General features: G+C 38.5%; 1 protein-coding gene and 1 non-coding gene across 2 annotated transcripts in view; one reads left to right on the forward strand and one right to left on the reverse strand.

Annotated features, from left to right (window-relative positions):
* Nucleotides 1–391: 391 nt before the first annotated feature.
* The window catches only part of LOC126291646 (E3 ubiquitin-protein ligase UHRF1-like), a 163284-nt gene continuing 145207 nt past the window's right edge, over nucleotides 392–18468 (forward strand). The window contains exons 1-2 of the mRNA XM_049985213.1: nucleotides 392–711; nucleotides 831–962. Of these exons, the coding sequence (XP_049841170.1) occupies nucleotides 565–711; nucleotides 831–962 (279 nt within the window). The 5' untranslated portion in view covers nucleotides 392–564. The remainder of the gene's footprint in view (nucleotides 712–830; nucleotides 963–18468) is intronic.
* On the reverse strand, nucleotides 6155–6229 carry Trnap-cgg (transfer RNA proline (anticodon CGG)). The gene has a single exon. It is a non-coding gene; the product is annotated as a tRNA-Pro (tRNA).

The raw sequence follows: 18468 nt of genomic DNA on the forward strand, positions 1-18468 counted from the left end.
CGTAATTCACTTCTTGATTCCTACCACATTAGAAACCGCGAAGGATAGAAAACTATGAAGAAATAAATAAACGCTTCACATCCGTTTAAATCATTATTTCAACAACGTTTTAGTTATCGCAATATTTTCACAGAATACCACAACATAGCATCGGGAATACTACTTCCTAAAACTAAAATTTATATTAAATAAAGCATTAATAAACGCGCTGTTGACACAAATAATCACCACTTTAAAGACTAAAGACGAAGTGTTGTTCGGCTTGGCTAATTTACTTTATAAGCATTGCGATATACAAAATTATTGGTTATGAAATCAAGTAGGTTTCTCTTTCTCAAGAAAAAACTCTGAAATATAATTTAATAACTGTCATACTCTACTCATAATCCTGTATCAGCTACATGCACCTCTTGCGTGTGCAATGAAAATAAATAAATATGAGGGCAGGTTTCTTAAATCCATAAACGTTGGCAGTACTGTTGTAGTCACCATCTAGTTTCTAGTTTTTTTTTGTTTGCTACTGGAGAACAATTGACGTCTAGCTTGTAAACATAGTTTTATACGATGTTTGTGAAAGTTAGAGGACCTGGTAAACGAGTCGAAACTGTGACAACCACTTTGTCAATGCAGATAAAAGAATTGAAAGAGATACTTGCCAATATTTTCTCTGTGAATCCAGAAGATCAACATCTGACACACAGACGGAAACAGGTACAATGTAATTCTTTTGTGTGTGTGCGTATATACGTGTTCTCGTTTGCCGTGTGTGTGTGTGTGTGTGTGTGTGTGTGTTTTTTCTAGTTAAAATAACATACTATTGTCCATTTCAGTTAGAAGACCAATATCAATTATTCGATTATGGTGTGAAAATCGGTGACCTGGTGTTGTTAACTGTAAAGCGAATAGTAATTCAGAAAGAAGTTGTGACAGAAACTAAAGAACCTCTCAGTATAGAAAAACGTGTAAGTATAACTTTTAACAGTACGTTGGTTTCGCTTTATTTCATTTGGCAGCGGCAGTTGCGAAACAGCAAGAGAAATCATAAGAGTTAAAATAAGCCTTCACAGGAAGTAATCTCTCCCCCGCCTGTAGCAATAGGCCTAGTTGTTTTTTCGCAGTAATTATCCTGTATTTTGTGCACTGTACATTCAAAAAACTGCAGAAAGATATAAATGTTATTGTATGGAACAGTGATGGTTTATATAAAATTTGTGGTAAGTTGTCTTATTAACTATTTGAACAAAAGCCTGGACATTTGCTGCTGAGGACCGAAATGTTTAAGATGTTTGGTTGGATTTCATTTTTGCATCTAATTTGTCAATTATTGATGGACTGTAAGCACTGTTGTAGCCTATGTTTAGTTCTTTGTATTTTGTAGTTGGTTCAGCTATAATTTTATATATAATAGACTTTGCTCAGATTTCACCGTTTTTCAATGGCATCAATGATGATAATTTGTGGGAACATGAAAATAAGGAATTACTCAAACGTTACTGACTGTAATGTGTGAGTGAATGTTGTTTCAGTCATGTTTCATAGGTTTTTATGTTTATCAGGACCTTTTTTTTTTATTGAAGCATGTGTTCGCTATAATTGTAAAATACCATAACAGTTGTTATGGCATACAGCCAAAGGAAAGCATGTAGTGACCTTCTTGTAAACAAAATTCTTTTATATAATTATGTACACGCATATTATTGTATAGCACAAAACTGGCCAGAAGAAATTACGTTCACATTGAGAAGTTATGTGTAGCACTGACATGTACTACCACCTGTCAGTTTATGCTGTAAATAATTCTTATTTGAATATTTCGCAGAAACGATTCTGTCTGTCTGTATCTATATTCCCAGATGTTGCCTGCGCGCCATGTTTTATGCAAATGTCATTCATTTTTGTTGCTTATAAATCCTCTCCAATAGTGACTGTATGGGAGTAGTTTCTTAGCGATGGATATGCAGACAGTCCACGAAGACAACCTCTGGATTGACTTGAGACCATGTAAGATTTTTACCTGTATCCGCATTGCACCACATGAGAAATTCCTCAATTATGATTGTGTTCTCTTAATTTCTCCCACATTGGAGATGACAGTAATGTGACTAGATATGGAAGTGTGTTAGCTCAAATGCACTTAAGAGTGCCAGCAACTCTTGTGTAACATGTTGAATCGGGTGATAATATAGGTAACCGGCTAGAACCACTGCTGCTTGTGATTTCTTTCAACAGATGATACAAATTGATTACATTTGTTTTTAATATGTGGAGCAGCAGAGTAGTTTTTACTGACCTGGTTGTTATGAATTTTGAGGTTGGTTACCGGTTTTCATATTTATTTGGTGAAGAAGAAAGCAGAATGTGTTGAGAGACTGATCAGTATCAACGCCCAAGGCCTAAGTGAGGCTGAAATGTGAAAATTTGCATTAGAGTTGGTGAAGGCAACGAATCCGAACATGATAATAAGAGTGCCTGAATAGATTGCTGTGTAGAGTAGTCTGAGATATACAGGTTGTTACAAAAAGGTACGGCCAAACTTTCAGGAAACATTCCTCACACATAAATAAGGAAAAGACGTTATGTGGACATGTCTGGAAACGCGTAATTTCCATGTTAGAGTTCATTTTAGTTTCGTCAGTATGTACTGTACTTCCTCGATTCGCCGCCATGATTTCATACGGGATACTCTACCTGTGCTGCTAGAACATGTGCCTTTACAAGTACGACACAACATGTGGTTCATGCACGATGGAGCGCCTGCACATTTCAGTCGAAGTGTTCGTACGCTTCTCAACAACAGATTCGGTGACCGATGGATTGTTGGAGGCGGACCAATTCCATGGCCTCCACACTCTCCTGACCTCAACCCTCTTGACTTTCATTTATGGGGTCATTTGAAAGCTCTTGTCTACGCAACCTCGATACCAAATGTAGAGACTCTTCGTGCTCGTTTTGTGGACGGCTGTGATACAATACGCCATTCTCCAGGGCTGCATCAGCACATCAGGGATTCGATGTGACGGAGGGTGGATGCATGTATCCTCGCTAACGGAGGACATTTTGGACATTTCCTGTAACAAAGTGTTTGAAGTCACACTGGTACGTTCTGTTGCTATGTGTTTTCATTCCATGATTAACGTGATTTGAAGAGAAGTAATAAAATGAGCTCTAACATGGAAAGTAAGCGTTTCCGGACACATGTCCACATAACATATTTTCTTTCTTTGTGTGTGAGGAATGTTTCCTGAAAGTTTGGCCGTACCTTTTTGTAACACCCTGTATGTTTGACTTGGAAATTATCTACTTGAATGCCTTATTTCCGGTTTTGTTGAAAATTATGACTCTGTGATTAAATTCTAACATGAAAGAACAAAATATATCTATACTTACGTGACTGTTCTGTGTGTCACCTGAAGTTTTTAGCAGAGCGTTCAGTAAGCCACCTTCATGATATTCCTATACCATCCAACTATCAGTCTGCAGGAAAAATGAATGCTTAAGTATTTCTGTCCTACTCCTGATTTTTCTTATCTTATTATGATTATCATTTCTTTCCATGTAACTGGGAATCAGAAAAATATCTTTCCATTCGCAGGTTATTGAAATTTCATGGAAGACCTTGCTGCAACAAAAAACACCTTTTTATTAGTGATTACCTCCCCAACTTTCTTATTGTATCGATGACCCTCTCTCCTGTTTCATAATAATGCAAAAGTAGCAGCCCTTCTTTAAATTTTTACAATGCCATCCAGCTAACTTGATTTAAGGACTGCAGAAACTGAACGTTTGGCTCTCAACTGACTGCCTTGTTTAGTTCCCATTGTTCATCACACTAATTGTTATCAACATCGACATGAAACACAGCAGCTGCCAACCCCGTAAATGCTCTTTCACCAATTGTGTCACAAACGGTGGCAACTTTTGTAAGGCATTATGCAACCTTTCGAAACTCAGAGGCTACAACTTCTGCTTATCCGTGTGGTAGTTTCCTGGTGGGTGGATACTGCCTTCAACAAGCAATGTGATAATATTGATGAACAATGACAATATTTCTTTCCTGTCCATAATAGTTTTTGAAATGTAGGTTGCATTGACAGACTGATCTGTAGACTAGCCTGAGGGCTAAGTTATGTTGGAAGGGGACAGTTTGATTGTGTTTAGGGGAAACCAACAAATGTGAGTACGAAATTTCAGATGTGACAACTTACTGAAGTGAAGCATTGTCAGAGGTCTAGGTTAGATTGAAAGGTGACAGTTTGGTTGTGAGTTGGCATACCGGTATTGAATTCTGCTGTTAATTCTTCATTTCAGTGCTGCAGATCAGAAAAAATTCCTTCAAAATCTCTATCAGTGGGAATGGACTACATTTTGTTGTGAGATATATCATAGCTCTATATATTGTCAGAAGAGCTTAGTTTTACACTCTTTAATTGTGTGTCAAATGGTTGGTGATCAGTTTTAGTTATATGTAATAATCATCTTTAGATTGAGTGTCCGCCATTGTTGATTGATGGGAATGTTGTTGTAAGTACCTTGTTTGGACCTGCAATATGAGTTGATTGTAATAATGTATAATGTATTTACCAAGGATGTGATGTATTAGATTTATTTCTTGCATAATTTTGGGCTGATTATTTTTACCAGGAGATGTAGACCAGCTGCCAGTGATCAGTGCTCAAATCTGAAGATTCGTCTTTCATTTATGGTATACAACTGTAAAAATAAGCATTTCTTATCATTTGTACAGAATGTTCGGTACCTGTACTGATATGACATGATTTTTTGCAGTAATATGTTGTGTAAAATGCTTTACTCACATCCGAGCATTTTTACTTTCAATTAGTGCCATCCAATAAATTGTTAGTTAAATGACTATAAGCACACTATGTGCGTACGTAACTTAGAAATAGATAACCGTGATGTAACAAAGCAACTTTAGCTACTCAGTAAAGATAGATCTTCCGGTCCTGATTTTGTACCATTTGATTCCTTTTGGAGTATTCTTATGAAACAGTTCTATTTTTAGCAACCATGTGCATCCACTGGCTCAGTGAATGATCTGTACCTAAAGACTGGGAAATTCCTCAGGTGACACAAATACACAAGAAAAGAAATAGGAATAAGCTGCTGAATTATTGACCCACACCACTGATATTGATTTGTAGTAGGATTTTTGAACTTATATTCACATAACCGGGATGGTTTCAGAAAATATCATTCTTGTGAAACTCGGAAGGCTCTTTAATCACACAAATTAATGAGGGCTGTCAACCAGTAATCTCAAGTTGATTCAATATTTCTATACTTGCAGAAGACTTCCTCAAAAGTGACTTCTAATTGTATTGCTTGCCTGTGGGGTTTCAGTTGTCGACTGCATTTGTCATTTCCTGTCACCTGGTGGGGTGGATGTGATGAATGCAGGCCACAACAATGTGTTGACTGTCATATATGCATTACAGTTAATGTTTACTCACTCTTTGCAGTGTTAGCCATGTTATGTATCTTACATATGCCCTCATATCACGTAATACGATGATAAATGTTATTTCAATTATGATAATGTGTCATGAGGGTAGATCGGGCATTTTGACATTTCATCTTGCGCTTGAGAAAGGCTATAAAGATGAAATCGTGATTGCGTGAAAGAAATGAATTGTAATTTACAGTCAGATGTTGAAAATTTATTTCAAAATGGAAGGTCACAGTATGTAGTAATCAACAGGAAGTCATATGATGATATCTGGGGGTTCACAAGGAAGTGTTACACATGCTCTGCTGTTCTTAATCTATGTCAAAGACTTAGGGGACAATCTGAGCAGTCCTCTTACATTGTTTTCAGATGATGCTGTCAAGTACAATCCACTAAAGTCATAAGAAGATCAAAACAAATTGCAAAATGATGTAGACGAAATATCTTTACGGTGCAAACATTGGCAGTTGACCTGGAAGTAATAAAAAGTGTCAGGTCATACACGTGAGTACTAAACAGGACCCATTAAATTTCAGTTACATGAGAAATCACAAAAAATTAAAATTTGTTGATTGAATTAAATGCTTAGGGGTTAAATTGATGAACAACTTAAATGAGCCAGAATGAGATTTTCATTCTGCAGCGGAGTGTGCGCTGATATGAAACTTCCTGGCAGATCAAAACTGTGTGCCGGACCGAGACTCGAACTCGGGACCTTTGCCTTCCGCGGGCAAGTGCTCTACCAACTGAGCTACCCAAGCACAACTCACACCCCACCCTCAGAGGAGACAAGATACTGGCAGAAGTAAAGCTGTGAGGGCAGAGTTAGAGTCGTGCTTGGGTAGCTCAGTTGGTAGAGCACTTGCCCGCGAAAGGCAAAGGTCCCGAGTTCGAGTCTCGGTCCGGCACACAGTTTTAGTCTGCCAGGAAGTTTCAACTTAAATTAGAACGATCATGTAGATAATGTGGGGAAGGTGAACCACTGATTGTGTTTTATTGGTAGAACGCTTAGAAAATGCAACAGATCAACTAAAGAGAGTGCCTTCACTGTGCTTGTCCATCATCTTTTGGAATATCGCTATGCCGTATGGGATCCTTACCAGACAGGAACGACACAGGGGGCAATTAAAAAAATGGCACAATGTTTTGTATATTGCGAGATGGGAGGGAGTGTGTCACAGATGTGATAAGTGAGTGGGTGTGGCACTCGGTAAAACAATGGCATTTTTTGTTGTGGCAAGATTTTCAATCACAAGCATTATCATATGACTAGTATGTCAAAATATTTTATCGACTCCCACCTCCATTGGGAGAAATGACAGTTGTAATAAAATAAGAAAAATCAGAGCTTGCACAAAAGAATTTGTGTGTTCCTTTTTCCCATTTGCTGTAAGAAAATGGAGTGGTCCAAAAACAATCTAGAAGTGGTTCGATGAATCTGCCGCCAAGCTGTTAAGTGTAGATTGTGGAGTAGTTGTGTGGATTTAGATGTAGACACAATAGTTAGCATTCTGTGTGGATGCAGATACTTGTGGATATATCAGCTGTAGTAATTACTTTGCAGATAAAATCCAACACAGATGTGGATATCCATAGATATGTTTTTGAATATCTGCAGTGGTAATTACTATGTGGTTTTTGGAATGGACAGTTTGTTGGTAAACATAGATGTGGTGTTATATATGCAGTGTCTAAACATGGTGATATGCTATTCTTCCAGCCTTTCCACACCTTTAGACATGAAGGAAAATCTTATTATCCGCTATAGTTTTTTTTTTCGCAGAATATCCGCACATACCAAGTTCACGTCAATCAAGAGCAATTTTATATATAAAATATGCACTTCGGTTCTTGTTTACTGACATATTAACTTTAAGGTAGTACAGTTTCTAAGTATCGAAAATAAACCTTGATATCTTCCTGAAACATATTTTAAAGCAAAATATAGACACTTTAAAAAATTTATCGCTGAAACATGCAATAATACGCTCTTTAACACAACCCTTCAGTACCCTAGGATTTTCACAGATCATAAAGGGTTTTAATTTGCAATACCCTGCAGCGTTTCCTTCAAAAAGATATGTGCATCAGTCCTTGGCAGTCTTAAACCCAGGCGCTGTGTTTTCTTCAATAGAACAATAGAAATGAACATTCGATTCCAAAATGAGCCTCTTCTTCAATTCCTTGGCTCCAATTTCATTTGCCACGGCTGCCTCTCTTGTCATTTTAATGTTGTAGAAGTCAGAACTAAGCCTCAATCAATCAGTCCAATCCAACCTGAGCTGGTGGAGAAAGGTGCTGGATTGTGCTCTTCTTTCATTATATCTGCATATGAGCTCGTGGCTTTAGTTTGAATAGCAGCCCCAGAGAGAGACATATGCTTTTGTTATGGTGCTCCGTCCAATGGCTTACATTTTTTCCATTCTACTCATCGCCTCTGAGTGAGATTTGCTATCTCTAGTCACACTTCATTTAGTTGAGATCGAGCATTTTTTCGAACTGATACCACATTATCATGACTAGTTGTAACAGTGGAGTCACTAAGTCGTAAAGCATGCTGGAATGTGAATATGCTCATCTTTTTCATACTGATCCAGAAGTTCTTCCTTCGTTTCTATTGAATAGGATCTTCGTGCATGCTTTTTTTCTCTTGGCAAGCACACTTTCTTTCCTTTTATGTGACATTTTAAGCATAGACCCTTTCAAGTGCAAGTTCACAGCACTACTGACCTGAAAAAGTAATTTACATTTCATCAAACACAACAGATGTGCGTTGAGATGTGCTAATGCATTATTGCTTCCACATATTGTTAACGGATTGCAGTGCTGGACTTAAATCTAAAATCACATACATGCGAAACTGCCGTTGACAAATCCACAAACACAGTCTGCCGGTACCTCCTGTTTCTGTAGTACTAGTATCTCACATAATACTAGGTACAGAAAGCTGCCTGCAATCTGAAATTGATAACAGTAAGATTTTTGGGTAAAATTTAAGTGTACAACAAAGGGGTAGGCAAATGAGAAATGAGGTGGTGTTTTTGTCACAGTAGACAAACTCAAATCCACTGAGATAGTAAATGAAGCTGCATGTGAGACTGATTGGGCAAGGCTCAGTATCAGTGGTGGGCATAAAGTTATAATTGGATCCTTCTATTGCCCATCAGGTTCATCTCCTGATGTAACTGAAAACTTTAGAGACAACCTCAGTTCACTTGCATGTTTAGTTCCCCAATCATACTGTAATCATCAATGGAGACTTTCATCATCCAACAATTAATGAGGAAAATTACAGTTTTATTGGTGGTGGGCATCCTGTGAAACTTTACTAAATGCATTCTCTGAAAACTACCTGGAGCAGATAGTTAGGAACCTCACTCGTAATGCAAATATATTGGATCTAACAGCAGCATCCCTTTGAGGATGTCCAAATCGAAACTAGTATCAGTGACCATGAAGCGGTTGTGGGAACAATTACACTAGACTCTTCGCTAATCTGACTATTTCTTGCACGTATGGGTGCCGGATTAGCGGAAGTGCTGTATTATTCAGTGTGTCCTAAATTTAGTGTAAAATAGGTGTAATACTGATCAAGAGACACATTCATTTTCATAGAAAACAAAGTTTATGAGAGTATTCTTGTATGGTAATATCCCTCACTATGAAACGTGTCCCAAATATTAGTTGTCACAATGAAGTCACTGCTTTAGACACAATGGCTTTGCAAGCATTACATCAGTATTGGATGTTGGTGATCAAGGAAGATGTCTGCAGCTTTAGCTCCAATAGTGTGAGATTTCTTCATGGCCTCTCCTCCTGCGTCCCCTCCTTCATCACTTTCATCATAACTTTTCTGCACACTTTTATCTTTCTAGTTTTGTCACAAATAGTTGCTCCTCCAACATTGTACTCAGCAACAGTGGCTTCCTGCGAAGAACCTCAGTTCACCTTATCTCTGATTTCTAGTTTCTATTTGATGTCTAACATCAGGTGCTTTCTTTCAGAAGCCTTGACAATGAACAGTAAAAAAGTGGCAATTTCAAACATGTATATTATTGTTTAACATTGTATTTCATAATAATAATGTTGTTACACACGAGAACTCTGTATTGTATGCATCGTCATTTCTGCTTGAGCAACTAGAAGCTCAATGTGAGCCGGATTACTGAGAGGCCGGACTACTGAGGGCCGCATTAGCAAGAGTCTAGGTTATTACCAAAGTACAAAGGACAACTAAAACAAGCTGAAAGATATATGTGTTCAGTAAACTAGATAAAAATACCAATGAGGAACTTGAAACTATCAGCACAAGTCAAGAGCATGTTGAGGAACTTTGGCTCAACTTTAAAAGAACAGTTGACCCTGCTCTGGCTAGATATTTACCCAGTAGAACAGTTCATAATGGAAGGGAACCTCCATGTTATACAGTCATTATAAGAAACTTTTAAAGAAATAGACGTTATTGTATTATATGTGTAAAACAAAGTGTTGAACTATAGATACAGAAATGCTGAATGAAACTTTAGCTGTTAAGAGAGCAATGTGTGATGCCTTCAATGACTACTCGAGCAGTAAATTGCCAAATGACATTTCACAAAATCCAAAACAATTCTGGTCTGTGTAAAGGCTGTTAGTGGTACCAAATTTAGTGTCCAGTCCCTAACGAACGAGACAGGAACTGAAATTGAGGGTAGCGAATAAAAGAAATGAGATGCTAAACTCTTGTTTTCAATCATTCCTTTACAAAGGAAAACCCAGAAGAATTGCCCCAATTAAATCCTCATGACACTGAAATGATGTATTAATGTCATGGTGTTGAAAACAGCTGAATCGTTAAAATGGAGTAAAGCTCCAGGCCTCGATGTAATCCCTGTCAGATTCTTTATTGACTTTGTGTGAGTTAGCTCCTCTCCTTAATATAATTAATTAATGGAAAATCTCATATAAAGATGTGAAACAATTACTAACAAAGAGATAGAGGGGCTGGCCAGTACTTACCTCAGCTCAGTACAGCCGATAGAAACACAAAAAAACAACCGAAAATTTAAGTTCCTAGCTTTCGGAATAAATGTTCCTTCATCAGGGAGAAGAGAGGGGAAAGAAAGGGAAGAAGGGAAAGTGGATTTAGTTACTCACAACCCAGGTTATGAAGCAACAGGGAAAGGAAAACAGGGAGGGTAGCAAGGATGGAGGCATGGTTGTCAGAGGGAAGCCAAAGATATTCTACTGTAGGTACTGTGCCAGCTTCAAACCAACCCTCAGACCACACAGAAGCATCCCCCTTGTCAACCAATATTATCCTGGCCTCGAACACATCAATAAATTACTCCACCAGGGATATGACTTTCTCAAGTCAACCCCTGAAATGAGATCATCCCTTGACAAAATTCTCCCCACACCACCCAGAGTTGCCTTTCGTCGTCCCCCTAACCTCCGTAACATCCTTGTTAAACCCTACAATATTCCCAGACTACCTTCTCTACCCAGCGGTTCCTACCCCTGTAACCGACCCCGCTGCAAAACCTGCCCCATGCATCCCCCCACCTACTCCAGCCCCGCTACTGGTAAAACATACACAATTCAAGGCAGGGCCACGTGTGAAACTACACATGTCATTTATCAGCTGACATGCCTCCACTGCATAGCCTTTTACATTGGTATGACAACAACTAAACTGGCTGAGCGCATGAACGGACACAGACGAACTGTCTGCCTAGGAGATGTCCAATACCCAGTAGCGGAGCATGCCCTCCAGCATAATTCTAGGGACCTAGGAACCTGCTACACCGTATGTGCCATTTGGCTTCTCCCACCCAACACAAGTCCCTCTGAACTGCGGAGATGTGAACTTGCACTCCAGCACATCCTTTCATCCCGCCATCCCCATGGACTGAACCTACGTTAAACAACCTCACTCCCATTTACTTTTCAGTCTTCTCCTCTTTCCCTTTCCTCTTTAGCCATTCATGCATCTTTTCATCCTACATCTTTATACTATACACCTGGTTTGAAGCTGGCACAGTACCTACAGTAGAATATCTTTGGCTTCCCTCTGACAACCATGCCTCCATCCTTGCTACCCTGTTTTCCTTTCCCTGTTGCTTCATAACCTGGGTTGTGAGTAACTAAATCCACTTTCCCTTCTTCCCTTTCTTTCCCCTCTCTCCTCCCTGATGAAGGAACATTTATTCCGAAAGCTAGGAACTTAAATTTTCGGTTGTTTTTTGTGTTTCTATCGGCTGTACTGAGCTAAGGTAAGTACTGGCCAACCCCTCTATCTCTTTGTTACTACTTACTATAATCAATCATAAATCCCTCAAACAAAAAATTGTGCCTAGTTCTCGGAAAAAAAGGGCACAGGTGACACCCATCTACAAGTAGAAGTGATCCATAAAACTACTGCTCACTATCCGTGTCATCAATATGTTGTAGAATCTTGGAACATATTCTGAGTTCAGGCATAGTGGGGTATCTTGAACAGAATGACATTGTCAGTAGCAACCAGCACGGTTTTCGAAAACATCAATTATGTGAAACCCCTCACATTTTCTCACATGACATACTGAAAGCTTTGGATCCAGGTAAATATGTAGTGTTTCTTGATTTCCAAAAAGCATTTGACTCAATACCACACCTGCACTTATTGTCAAAAGTATGATCATATGGGGTATCGAGAGATTTGTGACTGGATTGAGGACTTTTTGGTACGGAGGACACAGCATGTTATCATGGATGGAGAGTCAGTGTCAGATGTAGAAATAACTTCGGGTGTGCCCCAGGGAAGAGTGCTTGGATGCTTGCTGTTCATGTTGTGTATTAATTACCTTATAGACAATATTAATAGTAAAATCTGGCTTTTTGCAGGTGATGCAGTTATCTATAATAAAGTACTATCAGAAAGAAGCTACATAAATATTGAGTCAGATCTCTCTAAGATTTCAGCATGGTGCCGAGTTTGACAGCTGGCTCTAAATCTTCAGAAATGTAAAATTTTGCTCTTCACAATCTGAAGAAACATAGTATGAGACGCTGTTTGAATCAGCCAACTCATGCAAATACCTGGGTGTAACACTTTGTAGGGATATGAAGTGGAATGATCACAAAGTTCCAGTCATGGGTCAAGCAGGTGCTAGTCTTCAGTTTACTGGTAAATACTGGGAAAGGAGATTGCTTACAAATCTTTCATGCGACCAGTTCTAGAATACAGCTCAAGTGTGTGGGACCCAAAGGGCAGCACGAATGGTCACAGGTTTGTTTAACCCGTGGGAGAGAGTCACAGAGATACTGAAGGAACTGAATTGGCAGACTCTTCAAGAGAGACATAAAGTATCACGAGAAAGTCTATTAACAAAGTTTCAAGAATCAACTTTAAATGGTTCCTCTAGGGATATACTACAACCCCCTACTTACTGCTCACATGGGGATTGTGAGGATAAGATCAGAGTAATTACTGCACGCGCAGAGGCATTCAAACAATCATTCTTCCTGCACTCGGTATGTGAATGGAACAGGAAGAAAACCTAGTTACTGGTGCAATGGGATGTACTCTTTGCCATATTCAGGAGACAAAATTCTGGACAAGCGCTACTGTCAGAGTTCCAGCCTGTAAAATAGATTAAAATGGTTTAAAAAATTTTAATTTCTGCGGATGCAGATAAGACAGGCAGACAAAGGACTTGCAGCTGTATTTGTGTGGCATTTATCTTGCCCCCACAGTAGTATTCCACAAACCAGGTGGACTTGGAAGAATCTAAAATATGCATGTAGTAGAGTTCTTTACTGACACAGCTCCTAAGGTTGTACAGCATATTGCTCACTCATTGCAGTGGGAGACATAAATTTCAGATAAATGTGTGATCTGTGTGAAATCTTAATGTTTGAATGGAGGAAAAAAAAGTTCGGTCATTTAAGCATATCAGCCATGAAGAGTGCAGGATCTGCTTGGTCTACCTCTCCCCCCCCCCCCCCCCTCCTCCCCATACTGTTGCCAAATTTATTATAGATGACTAGAACTTATAGCTTAGCATTTTTTGGCAATTTTTTAAATTTGCTCTGATGTGATAATGTCATTAAAACAGTCTTCTATCCATTGACAGGTTAACACTTAAAGAAACAAAGAACATTTTATGATGGTTGGTATTTCTAAAAGTATGTTTCTAATTTCTTAAAGAAACTGTTTCTTGCAACTTATTTGACTTCGAAGCCTCATTTTTAGTGCTGTGTAATATAAACTCCTTATAAAGCTCATGGGATCTGGATAAGCTGAAAGAACAAGAGGTTGTACAGAGTTTCAAGGAGAGCGTAAGGGAACAATTGACAGGAAGAATGGGGGAAAGAAACACAGTAGAAGAAGAATGGGTAGCTCTGAGGGATGAAGTAGTGAAGGCAGCAGAGGATAAAGTAGGTAAAAAGACGAGGGCTGCTAGAAATCCTTGGGTAACAGAAGAAATATTGAATTTAATTGATGAAAGGAGAAAATATAAAAATGCAGTAAATGAAGCAGGCAAAAAGGAATACGAATGTCTCAAAATTGAGATCGACAGGAAGTGCAAAATGGCTAGAGCACTAATGTAAGGAGGTAGAAGCTTATCTCACTAGGGGTAAGATAGATACTGCCTACAGGAAAATTAAAAGAGACCTTTAGAGATAAGAGAACCACTTGTATGAACATCAAGAGCTCAGATGGAAACCCAGTTCTAAGCAAAGAAGGGAAAGCAGAAAGGTGGAAGGAGTATATAGAGGGTCTATACAAGGGCGATGTACTTGAGGACAATATTATGGAAATGGAAGAGGATGTAGATGACAAAATGGGAGATACGATACTGTGTGAAGAGTTTGACAGAGCACTGAAAGACCTGAGTCACTACAAGGCCCCCGGAGTAGACAACATTCCATTAGAACTACTGACGGCCTTGGGAGAGCCAGTCATGACAAAACTCTACCAGCTGGTGAGCAAGATGTATGAGACAGGCGAAATACCCTCAGACTTCAAGAAGAATATAATAATTCCAATCCCAAAGAAAGCAGGTGCTGACAGATGTGAAAATTACCGAACTATCAGTTCAATATGTCACAGCTGCAAAATACTAACACAAATTCTTTAGAGACGAATGGAAAAGCTGGTAGATGCGGACCTCGGGGAGGATCAGTTAGGATTCCGTAGAAATGTTGGAACACGTGAGGCAATACTGACTTTACGACTTATCTTAGAAGAAAGATTAAGAAAAGAAAAAAGAAAAGAAAAGCATTTGTAGACTTAGAGAAAGCTTTTGACAATGTTGACTGGAATACTCTCTTTCAAATTCTGAAGGTGGCAGGGGTAAAATACAGGGAGCGAAAGGCTATTTACAATTTGTACAGAAACCAGATGGCAGTTATAAGAGTCGAGGGGCATGAAAGGGAAGCAGTGGTTGGGAAAGGAGTGAGACAAGGTTGTAGCCTCTCCCCAATGTTATTCAATCTGTATATTGAGCGAGCAGTAAAGGAAACAAAAGAAAAATTCGGAGTAGGTATTAAAATCCAGAAGAAGAAATAAAAACTTCGAGGTTCGCCGATGACATTGTAATTCTGTCAGAGACGGCAAAGGACTTGGAAGAGCAGTTGAACGGAATGGACAATGTCTTGAAAGGAGGATATAAGATGAACATCAACAAAAGCAAACCGAGGATAATGGAATGTAGTCGAATTAAGTCGGGTGGTGCTGAGGGAATTAGATTAGGAAATGAGACACTTGAAGTAGTTGCTATTTGGGGAGCAAAATAACTGATGATGGTCGAAGTAGAGAGGATGTAAAATGTAGACTGGCAATGGCAAGGAAAGCGTTTCTGAAGAAGAGAAATTTGTTAACATCGAGTATAGATTTGTCAGGAAGTCGTTTCTGAAAGTATTTGTATGGAGTGTAGTAATGTATGCAAGTGAAACATGGACGATAAATAGTTTGGACAAGAAGAGAATATAAGCTTTCGAAATGTTGTGCTACAGAAGAATGCTGAAGATTAGATGGGTAGATCACATAACTAATGAGGAGGTATTGAATAGGATTGGGGAGAAGAGAAGTTTGTGGCATAACTTGACTAGAAGAAGGGATCGGTTGGTAGGACATGTTTTGAGGCATCAAGGGATCACAAATTTAGCATTGGAGGGCAGCGTGGAGGGTAAAAATCGTAGAGGGAGACAAAGAGATGAATACACTAAGCAGATTCTGCAGGATGTAGGTTGCAGTAGGTACTGGGAGATGAAGAAGCTTGCACAGGATAGAGTAGCATGGAGAGCTGCATCAAACCAGTCTCAGGACTGAAGACAGCAACATAAAGCTATTGACATTAATTCCTCTTAGTGGACACTAGCATTATTGTTGCTCTTTTGTTAATAGGTTTGACGTATTATTTATTCCAATCTTCTGAACACCTTCATTTCACCTTAAACATCACTAGCTCCATTCTGTAACAAGCTTATAGGATTGTCTCTATGCCTAACAGCTTTCCTTTATTTAATTTCTTCTGTTGTTACTCTTTCTCTTTTTTAAATTTTCTAATTCCATTCCTGTCAACACATTGTTTTTTTTATATTGTCTTCCACTAGTGCTCTGATCAGATCTCTGTCAAATCTTTCTTATCAATCGGAGTTATTTCAACAATATTTACTCTTCTTTTGTGACGTTATTTTTGTAAATTTGTTTTATATTTTCCATGCATATAAAACTTCCATCTCTCGTATAATCTTATCTGATTGTTGACATTTTGCTATTTTAAAGAAAATTGACATGATGAGAACCATATGTAACTATTAACATGTATTTTCACATCTGCCTTTCCACATTTTGCTCTTATTTCTTATCTTTTGCCCTATCACCCCCCTCCCCCCCCACCTCTGTCTATTTTCAGTTTAGTTTATATTTCCCCCCCTCTATCTGGTTATTGGACTTAATCACTTAAAATATATTCGCTTTTCCATTAGTGTCTTTTGCCCTACCCATGCCCCCTCCTCTCTTTTCAATCTAGTGTATGTTTTCCTCATCTTCATAGTTGTTGGATTGTAGCCACTTAAAATACATTCGCTTTTCCATTAGTGTTTTAGCTTGTCTTTCTGCCCACTCCTAATCTGGTGGTGACAGTTTTTTAAATGTTGCCTTTCCTAGAATTTCATTTGTCATGTTGTGAATCTGCTTCTAATTGCAGATGATATTTTTCCTGCAAAACAGTGAACAATAATGAAACCAATCTTCCATCTGGGATGCCCTTAAGAATTTAAAAACTTATTGCAGTTGGCCCGTAGTGAACAATAATATATCTTTAAATTTCAGAAGATAGCTGCGATGTGCAATGATTTTAAATTTAAGCAACTTCTTATTGGCTGTGAAGCCCAGCCTAAAGAAAATGATTGTAGTTTAAAACTTTATATTTTGTACCTGAAATTTGCATGCTTCATTTCTTCACTGCGCTAGTTATTTATTAACTTTGATGTTTTGTTTACACCTATACAGAGTGTCCTTGGAGTCTTTCACGGCAGCCTGTCTGAATAAAATTTTCTCGGTTTTCAAGCCGCATCAGTTTGAATAAAATTCCAGGACTTTTGATGACTGTCTCTGCCTTTGGTGTCAGGACGAGATAGCCATTGAGAACTTGAGAATTTTATTTGAACTGATGTAGCTTGGACACAGCAGATTTTATTCACATATTCGCAGTATTGCAAGAGGCTCTTTACAACTTTGATCACATATATTGCAGAAATGGGGATAGGTAGGAACATGCAGTTTGTAGCATAATGTTCACACACACCTATAATTTTAGTAACCATTTAAAATATTTCAAAGCATGCACTATGTGTAGCACACAGGATATCTAACCAATATTCCAGTTCCTCCCATCTCTGACCTAGTACATTCTCATTAATGTGCGCCATCATTGCTCTAATGGAACCTTGTAGTTCCTGCATGTACCCCACTGGGGGTCTGGTAAATAGCATTCTTGATAAAGCCCCAAATTAAAAAAAAGTCTAATGGGATTATGTCTGCATCACTTGTGCTAATAGATTTTGGTTGTATGTGAAGTATGCTAGTGGCAATATACAATCAGTGCTTCCTGTGCATGACAGCAATGGAAATACTATTGATGACGGTGCTGCTAAAGCAGAATTACTAAACACAGCCTTCCAAAATTCCTTTGCCAGAGAAGACAAAGCCAATATTTCATAATTTCAATCGAGAACAACTGCCAAGATGAGTAACTTAGAAGTAGATATCTTCGGAGTAGAGAAGCAGCTTAAATCACTTAATAAAAGCAAGTCTTTTGGTTGAGACTGTTTACAAATGAGTTTCTTTTAGAGTATATTGAGAGCAACAGCTCCATACTTAAGTCACGTACAACCGCTGCTCGATGAAAGATCCATACCCAAAGACTGGAAAGTTGCACAGATCACACCACTATTCAAGAAAGGCAATAAGAGTAAACCACTAAATTACAGGCCCATATCATTAATGTCAGTATACTGCAGGATTTTGTGTTGTGTTTGAACATTAAGAATTCTGTGAAGAGAACAGTCTACTGACACGTAGTCAACACAGATATAGAAAACCATGTTCTTTTGAAATACAAGTAGCTCTTTAGTCACTTGGAAGTATTGAGTGCTATTGATAAGGAATTCCAAATTGATTCCATATTTCTAGATTTCTTGGAGGCTTTTGACACCGTACACCACAAGCAGATTTTAATTGAATTGCTTACTTATGGAGTATCATCTCAGTTATGCAACTGGATTTGTGATTTCCTGTCAGAGAGGTCACAGTTCATAGCAATTGACAGAAAGTCATCGAGTAAAACAGAAGTGATTTGTGGCATTCCTCAAGGTGGTGTTATAGCCGCTCTACTGTTTCTTACCTATATAAATGATTTAGGAGACAATCTGAGCAGCCATCTTAGGTTGTTTGCATGAGGCTGTCATTTATCATCTAGAAAAGTCATCAGAAAATCCGAACCAATTGCAAAATGTTTTAGATAAGATGT

Source organism: Schistocerca gregaria, chromosome 9 (genome assembly GCF_023897955.1).
Source record: "Schistocerca gregaria isolate iqSchGreg1 chromosome 9, iqSchGreg1.2, whole genome shotgun sequence".
Classification (NCBI taxonomy): Eukaryota; Metazoa; Arthropoda; class Insecta; order Orthoptera; family Acrididae; genus Schistocerca; species Schistocerca gregaria.